Raw genomic sequence first — 23,458 nt, forward strand, 5'->3', positions numbered from 1 at the left:
TCATATGTTGGTCATGAAGTTTGTATTGTGCCTAATTAATCTAGGTTTATGAGGATATATACCTATCCAGACGTATAGTGATTCGTATTAGTGGAGTAGTAGCTGTTTCAGCTCGAATTTAATTTCGAAGGTGTCTCTTCCTCTCTGACTCACTCTACCTATATGGCTTGTGTTGTTGGTTGGTGTTGTTGAATACATATCACATCCGGGAAAGAAGTTATCAAAATTTGGAACGTTTTAAGGAAATGGATTATTTACTTTTTTCACATATGTTCCCTTAAAACGTCCGAAGAAAATATGTTGTAATGAACTTGGTTGGATTGTTCTTAAAGTTCATATATTCATTTATTTACGAAATAGTATTAATTAATATATAAACATACAATATATTTATTATAAACTATTCATTCTCAACATCGTACAAAATACAATTTTTTGAAAGTTTGAGAATAATACTTTAATTCCCTATCAAATTGGCTAATTATCTTTAAACTTTTTCAAGTGACATGTGGTATATATAGTAATACTTCATCATAAAGGTGTTTCAAATGAAGTATAAAAGTGAGCCCAGACATCTAAGTCAAACCATTGATCTCACAAGGACAAGATATACCATTTATTTGTACTTTTACACTCTTATAGTATAAGAAAAGTTGAGAACTCATTTTCAAACTGCCTTTCAGTTTAAAAATTGCGTTAAATCATGCATTGAACTGATTTAAATGTTCATTTAAAACATAAATATTTGATTTATTATCTTACCTCTCGCCGTACTCACCGTGGGTGAGTACATACTGAGGTTCGTAGGACTGATAACACCAGACATCCCCGCCATACTGGGATAGCTGAATAGCTGTAAAAAGTTCAAGTTAGAAACAATTTAACCCCTATTTCCAATATCCTGTTGTCCAAAGGAAGACTACACTCATTAATCTGGAATAATAGACATTTCTCAAGCAGTTATAATGTTTTCCAATCATAGATGTCTGAACTTGAGTGCAACCACATAACAAAGCTCATTATTTTAGAAAAACACGTTAGAGTGCTACAAAACTATAACTAAGATGCATTATTATCAATGAGAATTTATTGTGCTTAGAATGGATTTCAGTTACCCCTTGTTTAGTTTCCATATACATTTTCTCTACTTTTTCATTTCCTTGAAGTTCTCAATATTCTTCAAGTGGTTCCAACGGGATAATTTATGATTCATTGCATAAATTTTACCGGAATATTAAAAGTTGGACTAAAGAGTGAAGTTCAGCTCTGTTCTGTTTGGAACAGAATTTTGTTCATACTTTTGTTTTTTAAGGATGAAATTATTATTTGGATGGTTCGAATACCACATCACCGAAATCAGCGCAACTTGCTATTATTATTATTATTATTATTATATTTTTGAATATTCGGTAGTGCGATCATAGCGGAGTCTGACGTATCCAATGTAAAACATTCCAATATCAACAACAATTTATTATCAATTGATCTAATAAACATTATCCATTGGACAGAATTGTGAATCTAAACTTTTCTCGGATCCTCTGCAAACAATTTCATTAAAATCGGGCGATTCAGCCATTAAACATTTTGGATTTCTCTCTTTCTCCGCCTTTTCTGAAACATGTACACTGTACTAATTTTTACTGTTTATTGTAGTTTTCTATCTTGTTTAGATATTTCTTATTTAATAGTTTGTTATGTTCATTCGGAGCTATTAATTATGGGACGACTAGACTACGGCGTCTAGAACTGTATTGATTTTCTCTCTACCCCAGAATCATTTTAATATTTGCAGATAAACCAGTGACGTTCTTGCTACTTCCATTTACGAAATTAAGGAAAAAATTAATGGAAGTGACGCGAGAAGGAACTAGCTTAAGAAGAAAATTGTTACAAGAAAATCAAATTACAAAAGTCAAAAAAGCTATAATGCTGTGACTCGCGAAGCTTAACGTTCCGATTGAACAACAATATCGACACAATGTAATATAGCTGGAATCAGAATGGTTAATTAGTCATTAGACACAAGAAATTTGGCAAGAACTAATAATATGCGATGCGATGATGATGAAATTTAACAAGCTAAGAGAACTGTTTATCGCAGGTTTCATACTATGTATATAAATATTTCTTCTAACAAATGATAAGAGTTTCAAATGTTTTTCATAATAATAAGTTGATAATCTTCGTAAGGACAACAGTATTTAATACCAACATGTCCCGGCTGCCCGTGGAAATGATTAAAAGAATATTCCCGACTAGGAGAGTATGGACTACTGGTCGGGACGGAATTTCTTTGTGATGGTGATTTCCGCATGTCATGGCTCCCAGGGCTAAGTGGTGGTGATGAGTTTATTTCCGGTACCTCGTCTGCTGGTGAAGCTTCACTACACGGGGGTGTTATGCTCGCTGGTGGAGAGTTTGTTCCACTCATGTTAACGTCACATGTCGACCGGATTATTGCTACTGGCCGTGCCATCGGGGGAAGTGGAGGAGGCGGTAGCATTGTAGAAGGAAAATACTGTGGTTTAGGACTTCGTGATATATTTGACTGTATCTAGAATAAAATTAAGACATATGTATTTTTCAGTTTTCGGAATGTATATAAAGTGTCAAATACAAAGATATTGGAAGTGATCATTGAAATTCCTTAAAGTTTTCTTTACCTGAAATTAGGTGGTAAAGAGCTTTTTAAAAATTTTTGGAACTTAATTTGAAATTAAGTTATTTAATAACTTAGGTGCAAATGGTAAGCTGTCGTTGCACCCAATTTTCCTAATACTTCTATCTCTTATATTATTTGAGATATCTTTCAAATTCTTACTATAACATAATCATTATCCGAAACTTCTTAAAAATAAATTCGGGAAATATGCTTATTGACGTCTAGTTAACACCAGCTGCCGTGTTACATTTTTTGAAAATCCTTATTGTGTAACAAATCGACCAACAAGTCCAATTTCTATCGTACACTGGCAATAAACTTAATAATGAGAATGCTAATTCCTATACTCCTCCTCTGGCCCACTTACAATAGAAAATGTCAAACATCATTTTCAACACATTGTTCTATCGAAGCTCAACCAATTCGAAACCTGATAGGGCTACTGCGACTGTTGCAGTGGCAGACTTGTTACTGATGAAAGAGAATACCTTGTGTTCCAATGTTCCAATTTCAATGTTTTCCTGGTGAACTTCGACGTTTCCACTTCTTACTCTGCATTTTGCTCTCGACATCATTGTGATGGATTCAGGACTCATTCATTGTTACTAATCTTGCAAAAACATTTTTCTTCGTCTTATCTATACTGCGTGTTGGAGTCAAACGCAAGAACTCAACCACAGTGCGTTGTTTGACACGATATATTTTGGTACTGAGAATTGAGTTTCCCTAATTCGGGATTATACTGTAGGCTCGTTTCAACATATTCAGACTTGTGTCAGTTTCAGCGTGAGTTTATACATAATAGGTTACGTCACGTGTTGGTAAAGCATGGTTTTAATTTAAAAATGGGTGAGGGACGGAGCAAAGGGTTGAGTCCTTGTATGTGTATTAGTTTCGAGCCAGATGTACTATTAATAATACCGCCGAATTTTAACAATATTTAGTCCGAGAATAGTTTCAAAGGCTAGAAATATATTTAAGGGTTCTGCACGAACCATATTTACGCAAATAATTGAATTGAAAAGAAAAATATGTAAGAAGGAAAAATTTCACTCACAATATACAAGCAGTGACGTCAACATTTCTTACAGCTCATTTTACTACCTACTAAAGCTACATGTGTATAATTTAACAATATATATATATATATATATATATATATATATATATATATATATATATATATATATATTGATATTGATATTATTGATGTCAAATTATATTAAACTCAATTGATCATTGCTTTTTAAGAATCTTGAAAAAAATATAGCTTTATTTGTTGGTTATACATTTATAAAACATATTCATTTTGTCTTTATGACTGCCTTATTGTTAATTACCTATGTAAATTCTTTCGTTATGAAATAAAAGAAAAGCGTCATATTTCAAAATGTTTGTTCTAACATCGCCTATGTAACAAAAAATAATTTATATAATGTCGTGATCATTATCTTTTTAATAACGCAAATCGAAAAAGTATAGAAATTGGCAAGTGTAATAAAGTTTTCATTATATCCTGAACTAGAAGCTTTGAACATACCGTTATTTCACGGCCAGTTAATTTTATAACATTTTTAGCTTTACATATATTTTTTAAAAATATTTTCAGTTGAAAAAATATATTCCTCTTAAATAGGACTAAGAGCCAAAAACACCAAAATTACAGTGAAAAAGTAAATTTTTGAGAATGTTTTTCCTTTCCAAACTACATTCGTTCATCAAATGTGTTTTTCTTACAGTTTATGTATATTTTTGAAATTCATAAATGTTACCTGTGCGTTTTGGTTATTATCAGTTTCCTGGCAAACGAAAGTTACAAAATCTGACAGTGTATCGTGCCCATTTTCTGGATACTTCACTTGATTTTGATGACTATGAGATTCTGGACTATGTTGATAAAATAAGGTACTGGGACTTGCTTGTGAACTTGATGAAACTAATGTGGTATTCTGTGGCATAGCTGAAAGAGTACACATTTTATAGAAAAGTATCATCTTTACTTATGATGAAAACATAAACAATGCTGATTTTACGAAATATAAATATAGATATTATGTATCAGTGAGGAAAACTGTACTTCAGTGCAGACACATTATTGATAATTCCTTTTACAAGTTTCTGTTATTCTAGAACTTTTTCTTAATTTAGTACTTTGATTTTATTTTGAAATTTATTTTTCCATGAAACTGTGATTGGATTTCCTTAAATCATGTTAATATATTCAAAGTTCAACTTACAGTATGTAGCTGATACCACCATGGAATCTACAGAAGACGATCGATCCACAACTACAGGACCTGGTTCTGGATAACTGTTGCAGTAGAAGGTTGGATGTTCTAATTTCACGCTGTTCATGTTCGGGTGACTTTCGGAAAGTTCGTGCAGGATAGAAGCTACAAATAAATTACATTAAAATTTTATTTCAAAAGAAATGAATTCATATTACATTTTGATAATTTCCACAGTTCTTTGGAAGAAAATACTCCTGTTGCTAGGATGATGTCGTTACATACCACGCCGTTGTATGGATTGTGTGTATATCCTGAAATTATGAAGTTCAATAAGTAGCTAAACCTCGAGAATGAATAATCTAAAGAGTAAACTGAAGAAAAACTTTAAAACTATTTATCAATGCACGGTATTAAAGTATTAAAAATAAAACGTTATTGTAGGTTTAGTTTTTGATTTGAAAACTCGTTGTCTTTTTTATAATCCTCCAAAGGTTCATTCATATTAATGTTGTACTACACGCTCCATATCTGGTTAAAGGAAATAAACTATTAGTGATAATTGAACTGAAATTACCTAAGTGGAATTCGAACAATGAGCAAAATTATCTTGAAAACTATTTTTTGTTTTCCAGGACAAGAGGCTATTCCAGAGCAATGTGTGCATTTTTATTTGATAGTAATTTGCACAAAACAATAAGTTTGAAATAACTGAAGGATATTTAATATTTAAAACTATTAGACATACTAAATTACCGGCTTTTGTTCTTTTTCTATTTTGTGTTCTGTCATTAAATAATTGCCCTTATTTACGAAATGTATGAATTTTGTTTTATGGTTTGGATTTAAAGAATGCTTCGTATGGCGGAAAACAAAAAATCCTAAATTCTTTACCCTACATTTACGATGATGTTTATAAATTTAAGAAGATTATCCGAAATTAAAAGTTAAATTTTCGGCACCCGTTATGGCATGGTATGGTCGCTGTTAACTTAAGTTATTATATGTTTATATTTTATAGATGGTATTGTCCATAATAATAAATAATCAACTATTTTTAAGGAATTTTTGCAACCCTCGATGGAAGGAACTTTAAAATCTGGGCAGGATTTCATATTCCAGCCAGACAAGGCTGCGAACACAGCATAAAACTCAACTACAATCCATTAGATTGGGTCTCAAGCAGCTCTGATCTAGCGTTCATAGGAACTCTGACATAGAATGAAAAGATAAGTGCATGAATATCGTGCAAAATCAGTGATTGGATTGAAAGCCGAGGTTTCGAAAAATATGACATGGATTCACGGCACATCAAGAACTTGTAGGTATTATGCCCAAGATAATCCATATCGTTATCAAAGCTTAAGGCGTTTTTTTCTTAAAAAAGTTTTAAATTCATTTATAATTGTTGACAAAATGTTTGATTAAAAATAAAATAGCTCAAAACATATTCCAAACCAGGATTCTCAAATAGTTTATCTCTAGATTAGTTTTAGAGGTGTGCCAATTGAAACGTGACGGGATCTGTGCTACATCGCCGGCGAAATGTCACGTCCTGTATATGTCACGATATTATTGTAAACAACGTTAGTTTACTATCAATCATGCGATATTACAAATACGAACGAAAAATTTTGAATAGCAACCAACCATTTACAATTAAAGTCATTATCGCCCGTTACACAATCAAAAAATCGGTGCCTTAGGTGCGTTTCATATTATGCCAGTTAGATTTCAGTTCAAGGTTTGACGATCTGACATGGATAGATTATAATGTGATAAATTGATTTAGAATTGTCCGTCAGTGCACAATGTAAGATTTATCATAATTTAAAGATGATCGAAAATTACTTGAAATTTCATGTCTCTTTTCAAATTGCAATAACTTTTCTCCCGTTAAATATAAGTTATTTGTTAAGGTTTAGACTAGACGTATTTAGTTTTCAGGTTTTTTTTTAGAAAAACTCATTTCGTTAATTATGTTTCTTAGTGTTTTTGCTGGGTTAATCCAATAACATGTATTTTTCAACATATCAATTAATCTGCTGCCGACCTGTTTTATTATGTGATGCCTTGAATGAATCTGAATCAAGTAACAAACGAACTGAAAAGAATTACAAGTGTTCATCGAACTTCTCATATAACTATTATTGATTTATTTATATGGTTTTGCGCTCATCATCTATTCGGTTTTTACCATTATTTTTAATTCGCACAAAAGTATCAACAACCCATTTTATCCAGAACTTGGAATGAATTTCCATACAAACACTATGGAAACTGTTATAATAACGTACTAAAAATAATAAAATTAAACTTACCTTTATTTTTTCTGTCATCTTCTTTCTTGTTATTATTATTGTGATGATTGTTATTATAACATACTCCACTTAATATTTCTGAAACAAAACATTACAATGGATATTTTGTCATTTCATACTAGTTAATATCCAATATTAATCGTTCCTAAATCACACATCATACATACATTTTTACATCTATACTGAACACACTATTTATGCCAACACTATACCAACACTCACAATGTCTGACGCGCGTTTCGATAACCAAGTTATTATAACAACTTTCCTTTTTGCATGAAATAATTAAAAATCAGAACTCAGTTTTTTTCTGATACAGCAAGCATAGGTTTCCCATATTAAATTTAATTGTATATGTTCAACTTTATTAATTAAATTGAAATAAACAAGAGAAAACCTAAAAATAGTAAGTTGACCTCTACGTAAAAGATAGAAAGATAAAAAGGTATGGGAGGTCTAAATATAGGATGTGTCTAATAGTGAGTTATTACACACGTATATTAAGTTATTACACAACCAAACTCACATTTTATTTTAAATAAAAAAGTTGTGAGAAGATCCATAAGTAAAAGAAGAGACAGACAGAAAAATATAGATTTTAAGATACACACAGATATTTCTGTCCTCTAACCAACATTAAGTGCTTCCAGACCCCATCTGACAATTGCGGAACATAAATTTAAAATATTTAGTTTTCATCAAAGAAGGAATAAAAATCGGGCAAATCAAAGAAAATTAATTTTCTAAAATATCGAAAATAGAGTTCGACGCCCATCGAAAAACCGAAAAACACCTTCATAATTAACTCCGCCTAAAATGTATCACATCTCTATGATTTCTTATCATTGCAATGATATACAATAACTATTATTATTTATATGAATGTTTTCAGATAGTCTTAACCGTTTTCTGTATTTAATTTAATAAAAACAATAAAAAGTAATTTTGGTCAAAATTTTCCCAATGTCATTAACACCTCTTGCAATTTTTTAAGATTAGCTGGTGTCTAATCCGAGGATCCTACCATTCTGTAAGTAATGTCCTACACATGCTCTATAAGGTTTAAATCCTGGCTGTGTCCAGGACAGTCTAAAACTATTTTGTGGAGTAACTTTTACATTTCGAGCGCTTCAGCTAACTCTTGTTGAAGCTGTCTTCTTTGTAAAGCTTGCAGCCTCAACCATCGAAGATATTTCGATATTAATTTAAAAATCCCAAATAAAAAACAAATTATGTATTCTCAATCTATGCGCCGATAATTAAACTAAAGGCTACTTGACTTGACTTCACTTAGATGATAATGCTTCAACTAAAGCCTTCACAATAAACGCTTGAGCTCAACATAATAAGCACCATCTATTCTTAGTAATGCCTGGAATCTACTATTACTTCAGCTCCATTAGGGGTTTACAATCATCTAACTTAGTGTCTGACACTCGAGTTAGAAATCGAAATTATCGCACCATATCTAATTATGAATGTTTTATTTCACTTTTCAAATAGAAACTGACATCCATAAAATCACAACAAAATTCAATTTCGTTTTTTTTTAAAATTATTTTTTTTCCTTACCATTACACTCTTTCGGAGAAAAATAGCAGATTTTATTTATGGTCCTTGTCTATAATATACTAGGAATACACCCTTAATAGAAAAAATTGAAACAAACTTCAGGTTTCAACTTGGGAAGAAATTTTCTCTTATCTCTATTCAAATCAAGATTTCTGCTTTGTTGACACTTTATCCCACGAGCAATTTTAAATAGTGTTATCTCAAAATATCCGGAGATGTTATAAAATAATCCGGAGTAATACCTATTTTCGGATAAGTAACTTCCTATGATTACCAATAACGAATAGACAATTTTTGTAGAGAAAAAATAATACTACTATATCAGTTTTTAAGTCTCTTTGATGCACTCTATACAATATAATTATGTTCTGTCAAAGAAAATAAATATATAGCAAATATTTGTAGAAACTTTAAAAATCAGAATAGTTTTCAAATAGTTTTTTCCTTGTATTACAGTTATATTTTCTGATGTCAAATATCAGCATGTTTATTTTTAGAATCATGAGTTTTGGTATCTGTACTACGCATGACACGGAAATTGAGTAACGTCAGTTGTAAACTTTTATTTATGCACTTCATTCAAATAATAGAAAGTCGAAATCAAAACCTTAATCCCAGACGCACGAGGATTATTTTGCTAAAAATATCAACATCCTTTATTGAGCAGAAACAATACTGCAGCTGTCTATAACGTGATGTTCAATTTGACTTTTAGACAAACAATTTTAATGAAAATTCCAGAGAAAATCAATGTTTGTTTTTAATTTGCCATATTTTTGCAAGAAAATTATGAAGACCCAATTTTCTTATCAATTTTAGATGCGTAGAAACATCAATTATTATATACGAGAAGTAAAATAAAAACTGTTTTTCAGTATATAGGGTAAAATAATGTTTTAGATCACAATGACCTTGGAGGTCACCCCTATATACAATCTAGTCAATAAAACTTATCTAAGTCATCCTGTGATCAATATTATCTCCATAGTTCTGTTCAAAGTGTTTTCTTTGTTCTCATCAGAATAGTGATACTTCTATGTTTTCGTATAATAACCTATAATGATTATTTTCAACAATACAATCCAAACTGTCAGCTGTCTTATTGATTTTAGAACCATGTCTTCTTCTCATAATAGATTGGACTTTCAAAGACCAAATGTTAAATTAATTTTGATTGAAAACTCAGAATTTTGATAGATATGCCTATCACTGCTTTGCCAGCTCAGATCTTTGTTCCTTCAACTTATCCAAATTCAGACTTCCACTCTAATATTCTACTGCTAACTACCAACGTCTTCCAACACGTTTGACGTGTCAGAGCTGCAATTAACCTCGTCCTTCTGATCCCTTTGTTTGTGGTTTTATGATGCAAGCGAAAATATTAATACGTGTCTGCTCTATTTAGTATTTCATATAATTATAGTTCTTTTTCAATGTATAAGCTATAAAAATGTGCGATGAATCGTTTTCATAAAGAATAAATTTCTAAAAGGAAATGAAAATCGGAAATAGAAGTTGCATTGAACATATGATAAACTCGAGCCGATATATAAAAATTATTTTTTAATCATATATATCATTTAAACTTACCGTGACTATTGATGAAATTAGCTAAGTAGAGATCCAGTTCCCTCACAGATACATTAATATGATATGGGTTAACACAAAGTCCAGGTTGCGAACAGTCGGGATTTTTTTCTAATCTTTCACCATCCGTACTTTCTAAAGGAATTGCTTTGAATAATATCACCATAACGAGATCAAGTCGCCAGACTTTATCAGCCTGACGAAGGCAGTCTATTCTGCGCATTTTACCCTTCTGATCAGGGTTTGAAAGGACACAAACGGCAGATCTTTTACCGGTTATACTTAAGACGAAGTCCTCACGACATTCTTGAGTAATATCTTTTCGCAGTTTTCCCAACAAACGAGATGCCCACTTTTGTTTAACTTCCGCCTTCTCATTCTGAAAATAAATGAGTAAAATATATCTTTAATATGAAACTTAAAACAGTGGAATAGTATTCAATAATACGTTCGACTTTAAGACTGTTTTAGGAAGAATATTAAGAGAAAATAAATTATAGTCCTACATTGTAAAAATATACACGAATGTCTTGCGAATGTCATCAAAATAGTCCTCGAGTTATATATCACAATAATTATCATTGAAAATTATTTACTAATTAATAATATAACTTTAAATAATTCCTACATTTCCATTATTTGGACAAATAATGTGATAGTTTATGCTAAAGAAGCAATGAGCAGATATATCATGTACAGAAACATTCGCTTTTTTCAATCAGGCAACAGGAATATGTGAGGAAGAGACTGGTCAAAGATTTCAACGAATCACTTACGACAAAGATATTTAAAGTTATATCCTCAGACGATAAATTTAAGGCGATAATAACCTGGAATTCATGAGGTCTTATTCTGATCGATTGCCTAGAGCATGACCAGATCATTAACATACATCGTTATCGTATCACTTTGTCAAGGTTACGTGAAGGAGCACTTATTCGGCACAAGGTTCTCTTCGGACAGTGATGTGTTCAGTTAAAGGGACCTGATTTTTACCAAGAAAGTTTTAACAAGTTGGTTTTATGTTATAAATGCTTAAATAAACTTGGTAATTATGTGGAAAAGGCATATATTCAGACAAATATGTGCTTTATTTTACACATTTCTCGTAGACCTAAACATAATATCCAGAAAATCTTTTACACTTAGATTGACTCAACTAACCTGTAAAGCCTCCTTACACTGTCTTTCCTCCTCCAAGGACATTCGTTTTTCATGTTTTTTGTAATATTTTCTTTTTGCAGCTTGCAGGTTGAACCATGTGTAGGAAAATGATTTAACAAAAGGCAAAAGTGCCTCGATGAAAGGATGAAATTCGTCCTGTAAAAAAAGGAGAACGTCTTTACTGGTTTGAACAAATTTGACAATGTGGATGCAAAAAGTAAAATGAACTACCGATTTTACATTTATCCATTACAATCAATAAATTAATCGAATGCATTTTAACCCCACACCTCACAATCGCCAAGCAAATGAAGAAGCAGGAATTGGTTACTAAATTGTAATATTTTGTGTCCAACGTGTCAGTTAAGTTGAGAGAAATATTGGGATTTATCACTCGCAATATACCTTAAATACATAAAACGTCATTGTATGAAACATCCATGAAACATGTGTCCATTTTTGGAATTTATTCTCACAAAAAATATAATATATAATTCATTTAAATTTATACAACACTTAACTGTGAGCACTTTCTAATAACTTCGAATTAGTAAAATATATACAATATTGCGTCGATTTCTGGAAGGAAATTGTGTACAGTCAAGTGCCCATACTTAGGACGGTGCCCTTAGTTGGGATATTTTGACATTTTTTTAGTGGTTGGTAGCACCTACGATTGTACTTTATGCGTTTGCAACTAGGTTATGTTAAACAAGTAAGTGTATGGCGTGTAATTACGAGAAATAAAGTCACAAATATCTGGTATTTGTACAGTGTGTGGCGATTTAAATTCGGCATTAAAATCAGGTAAGATTTATAATCAAAATAACTTAATTTACCCACACTATGAGAGTAGCTTTTTAAGTTTTTAGATTCCTAGGATCTTATGAGTATCATCTATCTATTATAACTACAATTTTTCTTATAATCATAACAGATTATTTTTTTAAATCAGTGGATTGTAAATATTGTTCAAGGAAATATATAGGATATAATGTAATAATGTTCAATTACATACCTCATAGATTGCCTTTACTTTTATGGTTTTCTTTTTAGATTAAGTCTAAAGTATATCTAAAATGAGTCGACCAAAAAGAGGATATCACTATTTTGAGAATACTTCATTGGATCGAGCTGCTGAAGCTGTGCGGGATGGGATGTCTTTCCGACAAGCCGAACAAAGATTTGGTGTTCCTAAATCGTCAATTCAAAGAAAAGTAAAAAATAAGCAACAAAATCCGTATGGCAGAATGCTTAACCTTAGCAGCTGAGTGGGGTTTTCCACTTACCGTTTTTGACGTAAGATGTATTGTGAAAAAATTTTTAGATAAAAAAGGTGTTGCTGAATCGCGTTTTAAAAACAACATGCTAGGAAAGAAGTGGATAAGAGGCTTTTTCAAGAGGCAAAGTCTTGACCTAAAAACTCGCATGTGTCATAACATCAAGAGAGCTAGGGCAGCTGTGACTCCAGAAATGATAGAAGCCTACTTTCGGGAACTTTCTGAGTCTTTAGAAGGTGTTCCGTTGGACGCTCTATCAATTATGATGAAACAAGCATGCAAGATAATCCAGGAACTAGTAAAGTTATCGTTAGAAGAAGCTGCAAGAACCCCAAAAGAATAATTGTTCATTCAAAATCCAACTTCTCCGTCATGTTTGCTGGTACAGCAAGTGGTGTTACTCCACCACCATATATCATCTACAAAGCAGCAATTTATTGGTAGCTGGACAGAAGGCGGGCCACCAGGAGCTAGATATAATTGATCTAAGTCTGGGTGGTTCCAAGGTAGTATTTTTGAAGATAGGTTTTAAATTGTTGCTTTGTCTTATTTAAAAAAACGTGGCGATTGTCCAAAAGCAATAATTGGTGACAATCTTGCCAGTAATGTTTCAATCAGTATTTTAAGCCAGTGTGTTGCGAATAACATTCGCTTTATACTTCTACCGCCAAATAGCACCCATCTATATCAGCCCCTAGACTTGGCTTTTTTTAGCCCATTAAAAACAATTTGGCGAAGGGAGCTGACAGACTGGAAGATGAAAAACAAGGGATCTCTAAGAAAAGATCAATTTCCTACGTCCTAAAGAAAACATTGGAAGAACTTGGGGATCGTGCACCTGAAAACTTGAAAGCCGGTTTCAAAAAGAGTGGGATTGCACCACTTAACAATAACAAAGTGCTCGACAGCCTGCCTCAAGTTCCTCGAGAGCAAGATGGCTCCACTTCAGCAGCAAATTGGACATCGTCACTAGGGGTATATCTTACGATCACACGTGAAACGGAAGCCAAAGTCAACCCAAAGAGAAAGAAGATATCTGTAACACCTGGAAAGAGTTTAGCTGAAGAAAATGTAATTGAGGAACTAAGAAAAAATGAGACTGAAGCCGCACAAAAGCGAGGAAGAAAACAAAAAGTAAACAATAAAACAGTTGAGGCTGGTGGAAGTAAGGAGACTGATGACACAAATGAGCCTCCTCTAGACAATTCTAAACCAATTATTACAAAAAAAAGGGAGCGAAAAGGCATTCAAAATAAAAGGTATGAGGATGACAGTGAAGACGAGAGTGATAACATATCACTGCATGACAGTTCATCATCAATTGGCCAAGATGATTTCACCACCAAGTGAGGAAAGCGACAACTCTTGTTTAAAAGTCAGTTTTATGCGAAACCATATGGGGTTCAAAAATGTCATTGTTTTTCCCATTATAGAGGACATTGACAACAATGTTTCGGCAGATCGCATAAAACTTGCGAGTCCAGAGGAAAATACACTTATAAATATATAAAATAATAAATTATAAATAATTTATAGAAAATAGTTTTATTTGTATTTATAGTAATATTCATTTTTTCTTTTTTTTGTCAAGTTTTTATATATTTACATTTTTTGTTAATAAAGCCTTAAAAAACTAGTTTTCTGAGCTTAAATATTTGTTATTTTGAAATGTAAATAACAGTTTATATGTAAATCTTTTAATGTCCCAAGTAAGCTAACAGCAGTCCTAACATGGTGCAAAGAATAAAATAAATGGTGTCCCATGTTAGGGGGAAAGTACCCTAACTTGGGACAAAGATCGTTTTAGAAAATAAAAAAAAATATTGTCTCTATGAAAAACTGAAGAGGTGGAGTTAAAATAGCAGTCGAGAACAATATGTATACCTTTCTATTATTATTATATTTCAAATTTTTTGTACCGCGTTTTTATCTTTGAAACTGCCCCAAGTATGCGCACTTGACTGTATTGCTTGTTTGCTGAACGTAGATTAAAATTTATCGTCATCCATTAAAGCCAAATATAAAACTTTCATAGTTTTAGAAATAGATTTTGTGATTTCCTACAAATACACAGGCAGGCATTGAAATACACTTCTGTAATTTTTTTTTATTCAGAGAATCTTGATGCATATCTACATATATTATGTAAAGATCTATTTTCTGTATATATTTTTAGATGTCCCCACTATTAGATATTGAAGATATTGTTTGATTATATCAAGAAAGAACTAAATACGAATCTCCTTCACAGATATTGACATCTATAAGAAGCGCAAACTATAATGTTTCATACCAACAATTCTTATGTATCATTATATTGTCCATTTTGCGCCAGTTTACATTATTCGCAATATACTAGATGGGAAATCGGTCGCTTTAAATGGTTACAGCTATATTAAAAGTATTTCGTATTTTGTGATTCCAAATAAGAATTTAGTAATTTACTATTGGTATTTCCTCTACATTGCTTAGTCGTCTCCTGTCACTGAGAAATTAGAACTCTTTTTTTATACGTATCTATATTTATTATTATTTGACATTATGTTCCTCTGTTACAACACAACCGATTGGTAGTGTAACACTTTGTAAAGCAAAGTATAATCATATGATTTTAATTCTTCAATTTATTCCAAATTGAACATGTGAGGGGGAGTACACGAAAGATTCATATATATTAACAAATAACGGATCTATTTGTATATGACTCTCGTATCCTAGTTAATAATACAATTCATAGTTTAGACTAAAACATTTGCAGATTGTTGGTTTCTCCTCACATCCTCTCTTTATTCAAAAATCAATATTATTAAAACAAAATTTGTACCGTTTCTATATAAGTAAACAACTACTTCGCTGACTATCTAGCTTTGCTCGTGGGTCAAATGCTAAATCAGTTTAAGGACCGATTGCATGCGCACTTTCAACATTGTTGTTCGCGGGTCGATGCCTCTAATCTCACGAACGACAATTTTGAGAGTGCGCATGCGATCAGTCCTTAAGCTGATTTGAAATTTGACTCGCGAACAAAGGTTATATCTAAACAAATGTTCCCTAAAAAGCCTGTTTAAAATGGTGTGAATCATTCAAATTAGAGACTCTGAATATAACAGTATAATAATTATGCTGAAGAGAATCAGGAGACCACAAAATTGATTCATGAATTCAAATCCAAGGTGAAAAAATAATTCTAGGACTACTAAGAGGACTATTTCTATTGAGATAAAAATGAGTTTATTAAACGAACGTCTAACGGAATACATATATAGTTTGAATGCAGAAAATTTTTCACGATATAAAATCCTAACTAGCTCATGTTATCTTTTATATGTTCTCTACTAAGTACAGTTGAAAATATTGGAAATTTGGAGAAATACAATTTCAAATGTTTAGGAACATAATTAAGATGATGATACCACCAGAAACAAGAGTAATTTCAATACAAAATTTGATTAATCTAAACACACACTTGAATTGAGTCATGCCCAAACAATAAAAAAACGAATATAAAATTGATTTTAAAACATCAAAGTAACATGCTTCACATGCCAACAACAATAATGATATAACATTTTATATGGCATAAATAAATTAAATAAAGTGGGGAACAACCAAATGGAATACATTTAGTAGTTTACTTTTGTGCATATTTATAAAAGTCATCTATATAATACATTCAAAATTAAGGATATGAACCACAAGATCATCTTGGAAACATCCGACTGTCGTCTAGTGTGTTATGTCAGTTTACTAGTGTCCTATCAGATACTTTACTATTTATCCACCAATTTGGTTCTCTAGACACCATCACTGGAAACAAATAAGAATCGCTGGAACATATCGGCAAGCAAAGCTAGCATGAGATTGATTTGAATCACCAAATAATTATATCTATTTTCATGTCAAATATTGCTAAACTCATTGAACTAAATGTGAAAAGTATTTTCCCACATTCATAAAATCATAAAACTAAGTCTGATGACAATCTAAAGTTTTTAAGTAATAACTTATTTCTAATATATATGTCTAAGAGTGCAATGTTTACAGCTTAATTTGAAGATATCTATAGAACAGGAAACAAAACAATAAAGAAACGACGGTATTCCTCGAGACATATCATGGACTTGATGAATTTCCCTAAAAATTTGTTTTTGTGGCAAAGATGTAACGTTATTGTTTATTGTATGACATTTCCACCTCGTGAAAATGTTATTTTTTAAACTTCTTTCGATTTTGTTTTTACATGCAAAATTATTTGGTTGTTCACCACTAAATAAATTACAGAAAATAACTGAAAATAATGAAACTAAGTACCTATCTTTCTATTTAATGCTACTAGCACTTAACACAAGAGTGAATTCAGAAAAAATTTAAAATCACTTCTGACAGATAGATTTGATACCAAAATAATCAACTTATAAGACAAAAATGCCTTTCAAATATAGCTCTAATGGACGCTAGGTAATGATATTCTACTTATCAATAAATAAAACATTGCTAAAATTTTCGAAAAACAAAAATTTTATCTATAAGGCAATCTACTAGAAAGGCACTGCAAAAACTCGATTTACAAAAGTCTAAAACTACTTCGGAGAGATTGAAAATAAACATAAATACTTTATAACTTTACAATTTGAAAATAAACGTACAATTTAAAAGATTTCTTCTTCAAGAGAATGAAGTAGTGTATCAAGCTCAGACAGGTTATTTTCCGTGTCCCTGTAACTTGGTCTTTGCCTACATGTCTCGCAGCCATTGACTATTCTGGAACTATTTTAAGGAACTTATGAGAAAATTCCAGAATCTCAGATATAGGCAAAGGTTAAGTTATAGGGACCAAAGAATAACCTATTTAGCACCGTATCTCCCCGCATTTTTTATTTAGTAGACTTCTAGAATTAACGTTTACGGATTTTTAGACTTTATCTCTATAGAAATTTTTTGAAGACGCCCATGAGCATATATCAAATATTATACAGAGATCTTGTCGATTCTGTAGGAACGACTTTCTTAAGAAAATGGTACATTTCATCCAAAATCATATGAAAGTGAACATCGTTTTACTGAAATATACTCGCTATAACTCTCCTACTCTCTATGACCACACTCTTTTAAGCTATAAAGGGTTCAAAAAATGTGTAAATCAAGTCTCAACAAATTATGATATCAGTAATAAATTACTTCAAATGTATTTGGTTTGTGGTACCCAAATAAAAACGGTATTTTGAACCAACCCCTATATGTATGAGTTTGGAGGTGTTAGATTTGAGGAATTTGGAAGATAAGGGAAGTCAGTAAATCATGAAATTAATCTATTTGGAAAATGTCTCCGAAGAAATTGGCGAACTACTATAGCAGTATGGAAAGTTGCCCCATAACTTAGTTCCAGTATTGTTAAATTTTAGCAATACTGTACAATCAATACAAAAGTTTTTCGCACATTATATAACGTTTCTGAAAATGTTATTCACTTTAGTTCAGAATCAAAAGCATTTTAGGATAAAATTTGAGTATATACAAAATTTTGAGAACAATGCTATGAGAAACACCCGCTGACTTGGAAATTGTTTGTTTTTAAATAAGTTTTTATCATAGCGGCCTTTTTTATTACATTGTTTTTTTGAACTAATTTTCTAGGCAGATTTTTTTATTTATTTGTTTTGTTTGTTTATTTCCTAGAATTTTTGAAATTCGTTCGTGTATATTAACGAGTTTGCTTAGCGGAGTTAATTAGTTTATAAGAAATAGTAATAGTCTACAGAACGAAATAGAAAAGTAACAGTAGAATTTAAATAAATTATATAAGTTAGTTAAGGGTTAATGATAAGTTAATTATTATAAGTGTGATAAGTTAAGTATAGTGTAAAGTGTTTACATAAATTAAGAATGAAGAGACCTTGTTCATAAATTGACCCCACCGATAGTGATAGTGTAAATAAATAAGAAAAACCACTCAAATTGTGAAAACATCTATACTAATTATTATTGTTTCAATAGTTAACTTTAAATTCATGGAAACAATTTGAATATATTTCAAATTGACCTGATTTATGAATGTAAATATTGTTCGTATGAAATGAGTCTCTATTACTCCTGGGATAATTTTAATTCGATATAATCCTGCTCTATGCGTAGAATTCAAACTTCCTAATGACTTTGAAAAGTAATTGCAATTTTCATATGTAAAAATTACTACTCCTCAATTTGAATATGTAATTTTTTAAAACTACTTTTAAATTATATGAAAAGTATAATTGCTTTACTTTATTTTAATCACTCTCTCTTCTTTAAATGACAACTTATTATGTATTTATAATAAATAGCATGGATTGTGGTAAATATGAAATTATTATTGTTAAGACATTATTACAAACATCCTTGGCAGCAAGGAAAATATGTGAAATTGAAAGGGAAGACACAGATAATGAGCGAGCGAGACAGCATTGGTTTAATCATCGTTTTAATAGTGGAGATTTGACACTTAAAGATAGTTCACATTCAGGTCCTCTACCTGCGTGGGATTTTGATGTTACAAGGGTTGAAAATGAACACAGTACAAGCAGTCACCGATTATCGGACTACCTTGGACCTCCTAAAGATACCATACATCACTATTTAAAATCATTGGGTAATATCTACAAAAGTTGTCGAATAGTGGCACACATTGACCGAGATTCAGGTTAAACTTCGAAATCATTCCAGTTGGTTAAGCTATCAACGCCGAGGTTTATAGTGGACAGCTGATGTTAGTGTATGAGATTTTACCGGAGAAATATCCAGGTTTAGTGAACCAAGAGCGCGTTGTCTTGAGAACAAGACAATGCTAAATTATATATTGCGAAAGTTACGCGAAAAAAGATCGAAGAACTTGGTGGTATTAAACTTCTACCACTTCCAGCATTTAGTGCGAACCTTGCACCGTCAGATTACTATTTATCCAAATCCATGGCGACATTCTTGTGAGATGAAAAATTTTAAACCAAACGAGATGTTGAAAATGCAGTTCGACAATTTTTTGCATCTAATTCCAAAAAATAGTTTTACCAAGTTTTCAAAGAGCTTGCTGAACGTTAGGTTAAAACTATAGAATACAATGGGCTATACTTCGAATATCGAAGACTTTTCTGTTCGATTATTTAATAAACAAAGAATTGAGGAGTCGATTCTTCCAACAAGGTCTGTTATTTTATTTTTTTAATTTGGCTGCTCTGCACAAAATATAAACAATTTCGGAATGATGTTATATCGGTATATTATTATTTTCCATATTTTTATTATCGTATATCCTCTATCATAAGGAGAAATATTTTAAAAGCTGGAACAAAAAATTTAATAGTATTTTTTATATTTGTTAACTGTTTAATGCCAAATGCGCATCATAAAATATTTTTTCTTACTGGAATACTGGAAACAAAAAAGAATGTTTAAACAACAGCTAATATTCATTTGCACACCCTCTTGGCATGCTTTCAATCAAGTTGCGTAATAAATTTTATGCAATTGGACCCAAGCCTGCTTTACGTGATTCAAATCAGGCGACCTGAAGAAAAGATTAATAAAACCCTGATTTTCTATTATTCTGAAACAACCGTAGTTCGATGTGGTCTCATATTATTATAAATAAAAATGAACTGGAGGCATGAAATTCTTGCAGTGTATGTGCGACCCTATATACCTGTCCTGTCATGCTTCCATCCAATACAATCAACTCAGTATGACCATTAACACAAATTCCTGCCTAGACCATTATTGTGAAATGACCATTGAAACTCACTAAATTTATTTGCAGCACCCGTCATGTGTAGCCGACTTTGAGTAATAAAACAGCCGGAGAAGAATTCGAATTATTTAAAAAAAATTGTACAGCCATTCACTATTTTTATACAAGTAAAAATAAGTAATTCTAAATTCAGGCTTCTTATCACAGGACCACTTTCAATGAATAATCCCAAATAGATATACGTGTATTTAGTTCCGAATTCAGAGTGATTTTAAAATATCTTTAATTTTTGAATAGGTGTATATCTGTTGAGTCTAAAAATAGAAATTTCAACATAACCTGGGCAAACTCAATCTGAATGTAATGTTAAAGTAGAAGAACCAATAATATTAACTTTTCTTGATTAATATCCGAACTATTTTTTCCTGTTGCTATTGGATAGCGTATTGAAGAACTATGCAGCGTAATCAATTTAAAAAAATAGAATTATTCATTTAAATATGACGCTGCAATTTCACAAAAAGACTTCAACTTCTGGTTTTCGGTAGCAATGAGAGAAGCCGACTAATTTTAGACTCGAACTAAAGTTCATCATATATATTGAAAATTAATCAATTAAACGTGTTATTCTCAGTTTTATCCAGATAATATTGAGATTAATTTGATCCCGCACCACAACCATATCATATAAGTAGGTAGATGTGAATTTTCCACCAAAGTGTCTTAGTGTCAACTACCCTATAAGCGTAATAAACTACTAGATTTATTTATAACGGATTGAAAGGTTTAATGTTAGTTATAAGTTGATGTAAATGTACAAAGGAATATCTACTAGTAAAGAAAGAGAATGGTGTGAGAGCAACAACATATACTGCAAAAGTATTAATTTAATTAATTTGATGCATAAAGGAGACAAAAGACAACAAAACAATTCATTCAATTGTAACAACAATCAGTTAAAACATCAATATAGCATTTCAACATCGAAAGCCACAGTCAGCTCAATCAGCAAACTGAATTGGCCCTTTTCACTCAAAATGGATCCTTCATATACCCTTTTTTCGTTATTAATATATCCATTGCTAGCAAGTTTAATCATAGAAGATATCAAACATCTATTATATTTTTTTAATTTCAGTGTACTATCTGTAACAATTCAATATGGATAAATATAAATATCCTAATTAACAAATAAATAATTCGATAGGTACCTAAAGTTTGGCAGCTTTTATGAACACAAAATGATTCATGGGGGTCTTTACCAAAGATAATTGAAAATCTAGGTATTTTAGAATGACAGAATTTACCATAAGTTTGTACTGTTCTTTATAAAATAGGCAAATACGATAACGGTAACTACTAAGTTAGGAATTCGGTTTTTGTATCAAAATTTGTATCATGAGCATTCAAGCAATAAGTAGTCCTGATTTTGAACTTGGTAACGCAGAACATTGGCCATTATTTAATTTCAGTTCATAAATATTTTGGTATAATCAATTTCTTTTACTGATTAGAATTTGTAATTGCGTATTTAACCCAAGACAAAACATTTGAATGACATATTTTTCACAAATAGGAAAATAATTAAATTTAAAACATATCTGATCATGTTTCAATATAATATCAAGCATGTTTCTTTCGGTTAGTCATCTATAAACCGACATTTTTACGTGAAAAGTCTTGCAGGAATTATTCTTAAAGTAGTATTTAGTTATTCAATTAGTTTCTTTGAAATAATTTCTTCCGTTATTGGGAACACAATTCTATAAACCAACCTCAGATACCTTCTCTTTTTCACTGTTTGATAAGTCGAACAGCTGAACATGTAACCAACCATTTGTATTCTCTATTTTAAGTGACAATTATTTAGATGCTACAGACAGGAACAATCCAGGGAGCATATTCACCGGAACGCATGTATAGCAAACAGTGCGCTTAGAATTAGCAAATAATTTTATTGGATAGGATAATTATTCAATTTTATTTCAACAGGCATGCATACAGTATTAGGAGAAATTACTGAAAATAGGAATTTCAATACGCACACTATAAATTATAATACCCTTAACTGGATTCTAACTACATTTTTTAAGTAACCGACTCATTAGAATTTGAGCCGATCTGCTAGGAATACTTTCAAACAAAATAATTACCGTTACCTTAAAGTGCAAACGCCCCGATGACAATATCAAGCAAGATTTCGGGAATTTCGATGGAAAATCAAAACAAAAACATATTTTTATACACGAATCCACATTTTGGATACATCGTAAACATAATTCGTCTACTGTAAGAAATTTGATTGAGAAAATAAACAATTGTAAATACAGTACCAGTATTCTTGTATCTACGGACTCAATGCATAAAACATTTTTGCCTGTAACTGAAATTCTTCAGGGAACTTCATTTAAGACCTGTTGTTAAGTAATGGAAAATTAACGGGAAATAAATACTTTTACAAAATTATTCTGGCTTCAAATTTTAATAATAATCAAATTAAATCTTCACGTGGCATAATAAAGGAGTCTTCTAATACTAAGATTTATGTCTACATGGTTTTTTGTTATATGTTTTGTCACAAATGATATTGTTAAATCGATAAATTATTTATCGGTTAGAAATTGATTTCATTCAATTCTGTGGTCTTACGTACACCTCTCTCTTTATTGATACTAATTACTATTGAATTTCGAAATTAAACTATTTCGAACATTTCGAAGAAGACATGAGTAAATATTAAAACTGCGATTGAAAATATAAAAGGGAAATCAAAAAATATTTCTTAGTCTTCTTAATAACACATAGAACTTAATTTACAGTTTTTTGACTTGATTTGACTGAATCATTCAAAGTACTATGAACTTCATTTTACCACTCATATTTACCCATTGTACAAATGGGCTTGTGTTCGGAAGGCCACCCAT

General features: G+C 31.2%; 1 protein-coding gene across 5 annotated transcripts in view; it reads right to left on the reverse strand.

Annotated features, from left to right (window-relative positions):
* The window catches only part of LOC130899649 (nuclear factor 1 B-type), a 42,470-nt gene that overhangs the window by 13,012 nt on the left and 6,000 nt on the right, over positions 1-23,458 (reverse strand). For 3 of the 5 annotated variants that reach the window (XR_009060049.1, XM_057809737.1, XM_057809757.1), the window contains exons 2-9: positions 11,538-11,693; positions 10,377-10,752; positions 7,215-7,292; positions 5,112-5,207; positions 4,903-5,058; positions 4,438-4,625; positions 2,216-2,557; positions 763-853 (exon numbers count right to left, since the gene is read on the reverse strand). Coding sequence is in view for 4 of the 5 variants with exons in the window: in XM_057809737.1 (XP_057665720.1) it covers positions 763-853; positions 2,216-2,557; positions 4,438-4,625; positions 4,903-5,058; positions 5,112-5,207; positions 7,215-7,292; positions 10,377-10,752; positions 11,538-11,693 (1,483 nt within the window). In the remaining variant the exon portion in view is untranslated. Of the gene's footprint in view, positions 1-762; positions 854-2,211; positions 2,558-4,437; positions 4,626-4,902; positions 5,059-5,111; positions 5,208-7,214; positions 7,293-10,376; positions 10,753-11,537; positions 11,694-23,458 lie in introns of all 5 variants that reach the window. The other 2 variants (XM_057809747.1, XM_057809766.1) reach the window with 2 other exon arrangements.

This window comes from Diorhabda carinulata, chromosome 1 (genome assembly GCF_026250575.1).
Source record: "Diorhabda carinulata isolate Delta chromosome 1, icDioCari1.1, whole genome shotgun sequence".
Taxonomy (NCBI): Eukaryota; Metazoa; Arthropoda; class Insecta; order Coleoptera; family Chrysomelidae; genus Diorhabda; species Diorhabda carinulata.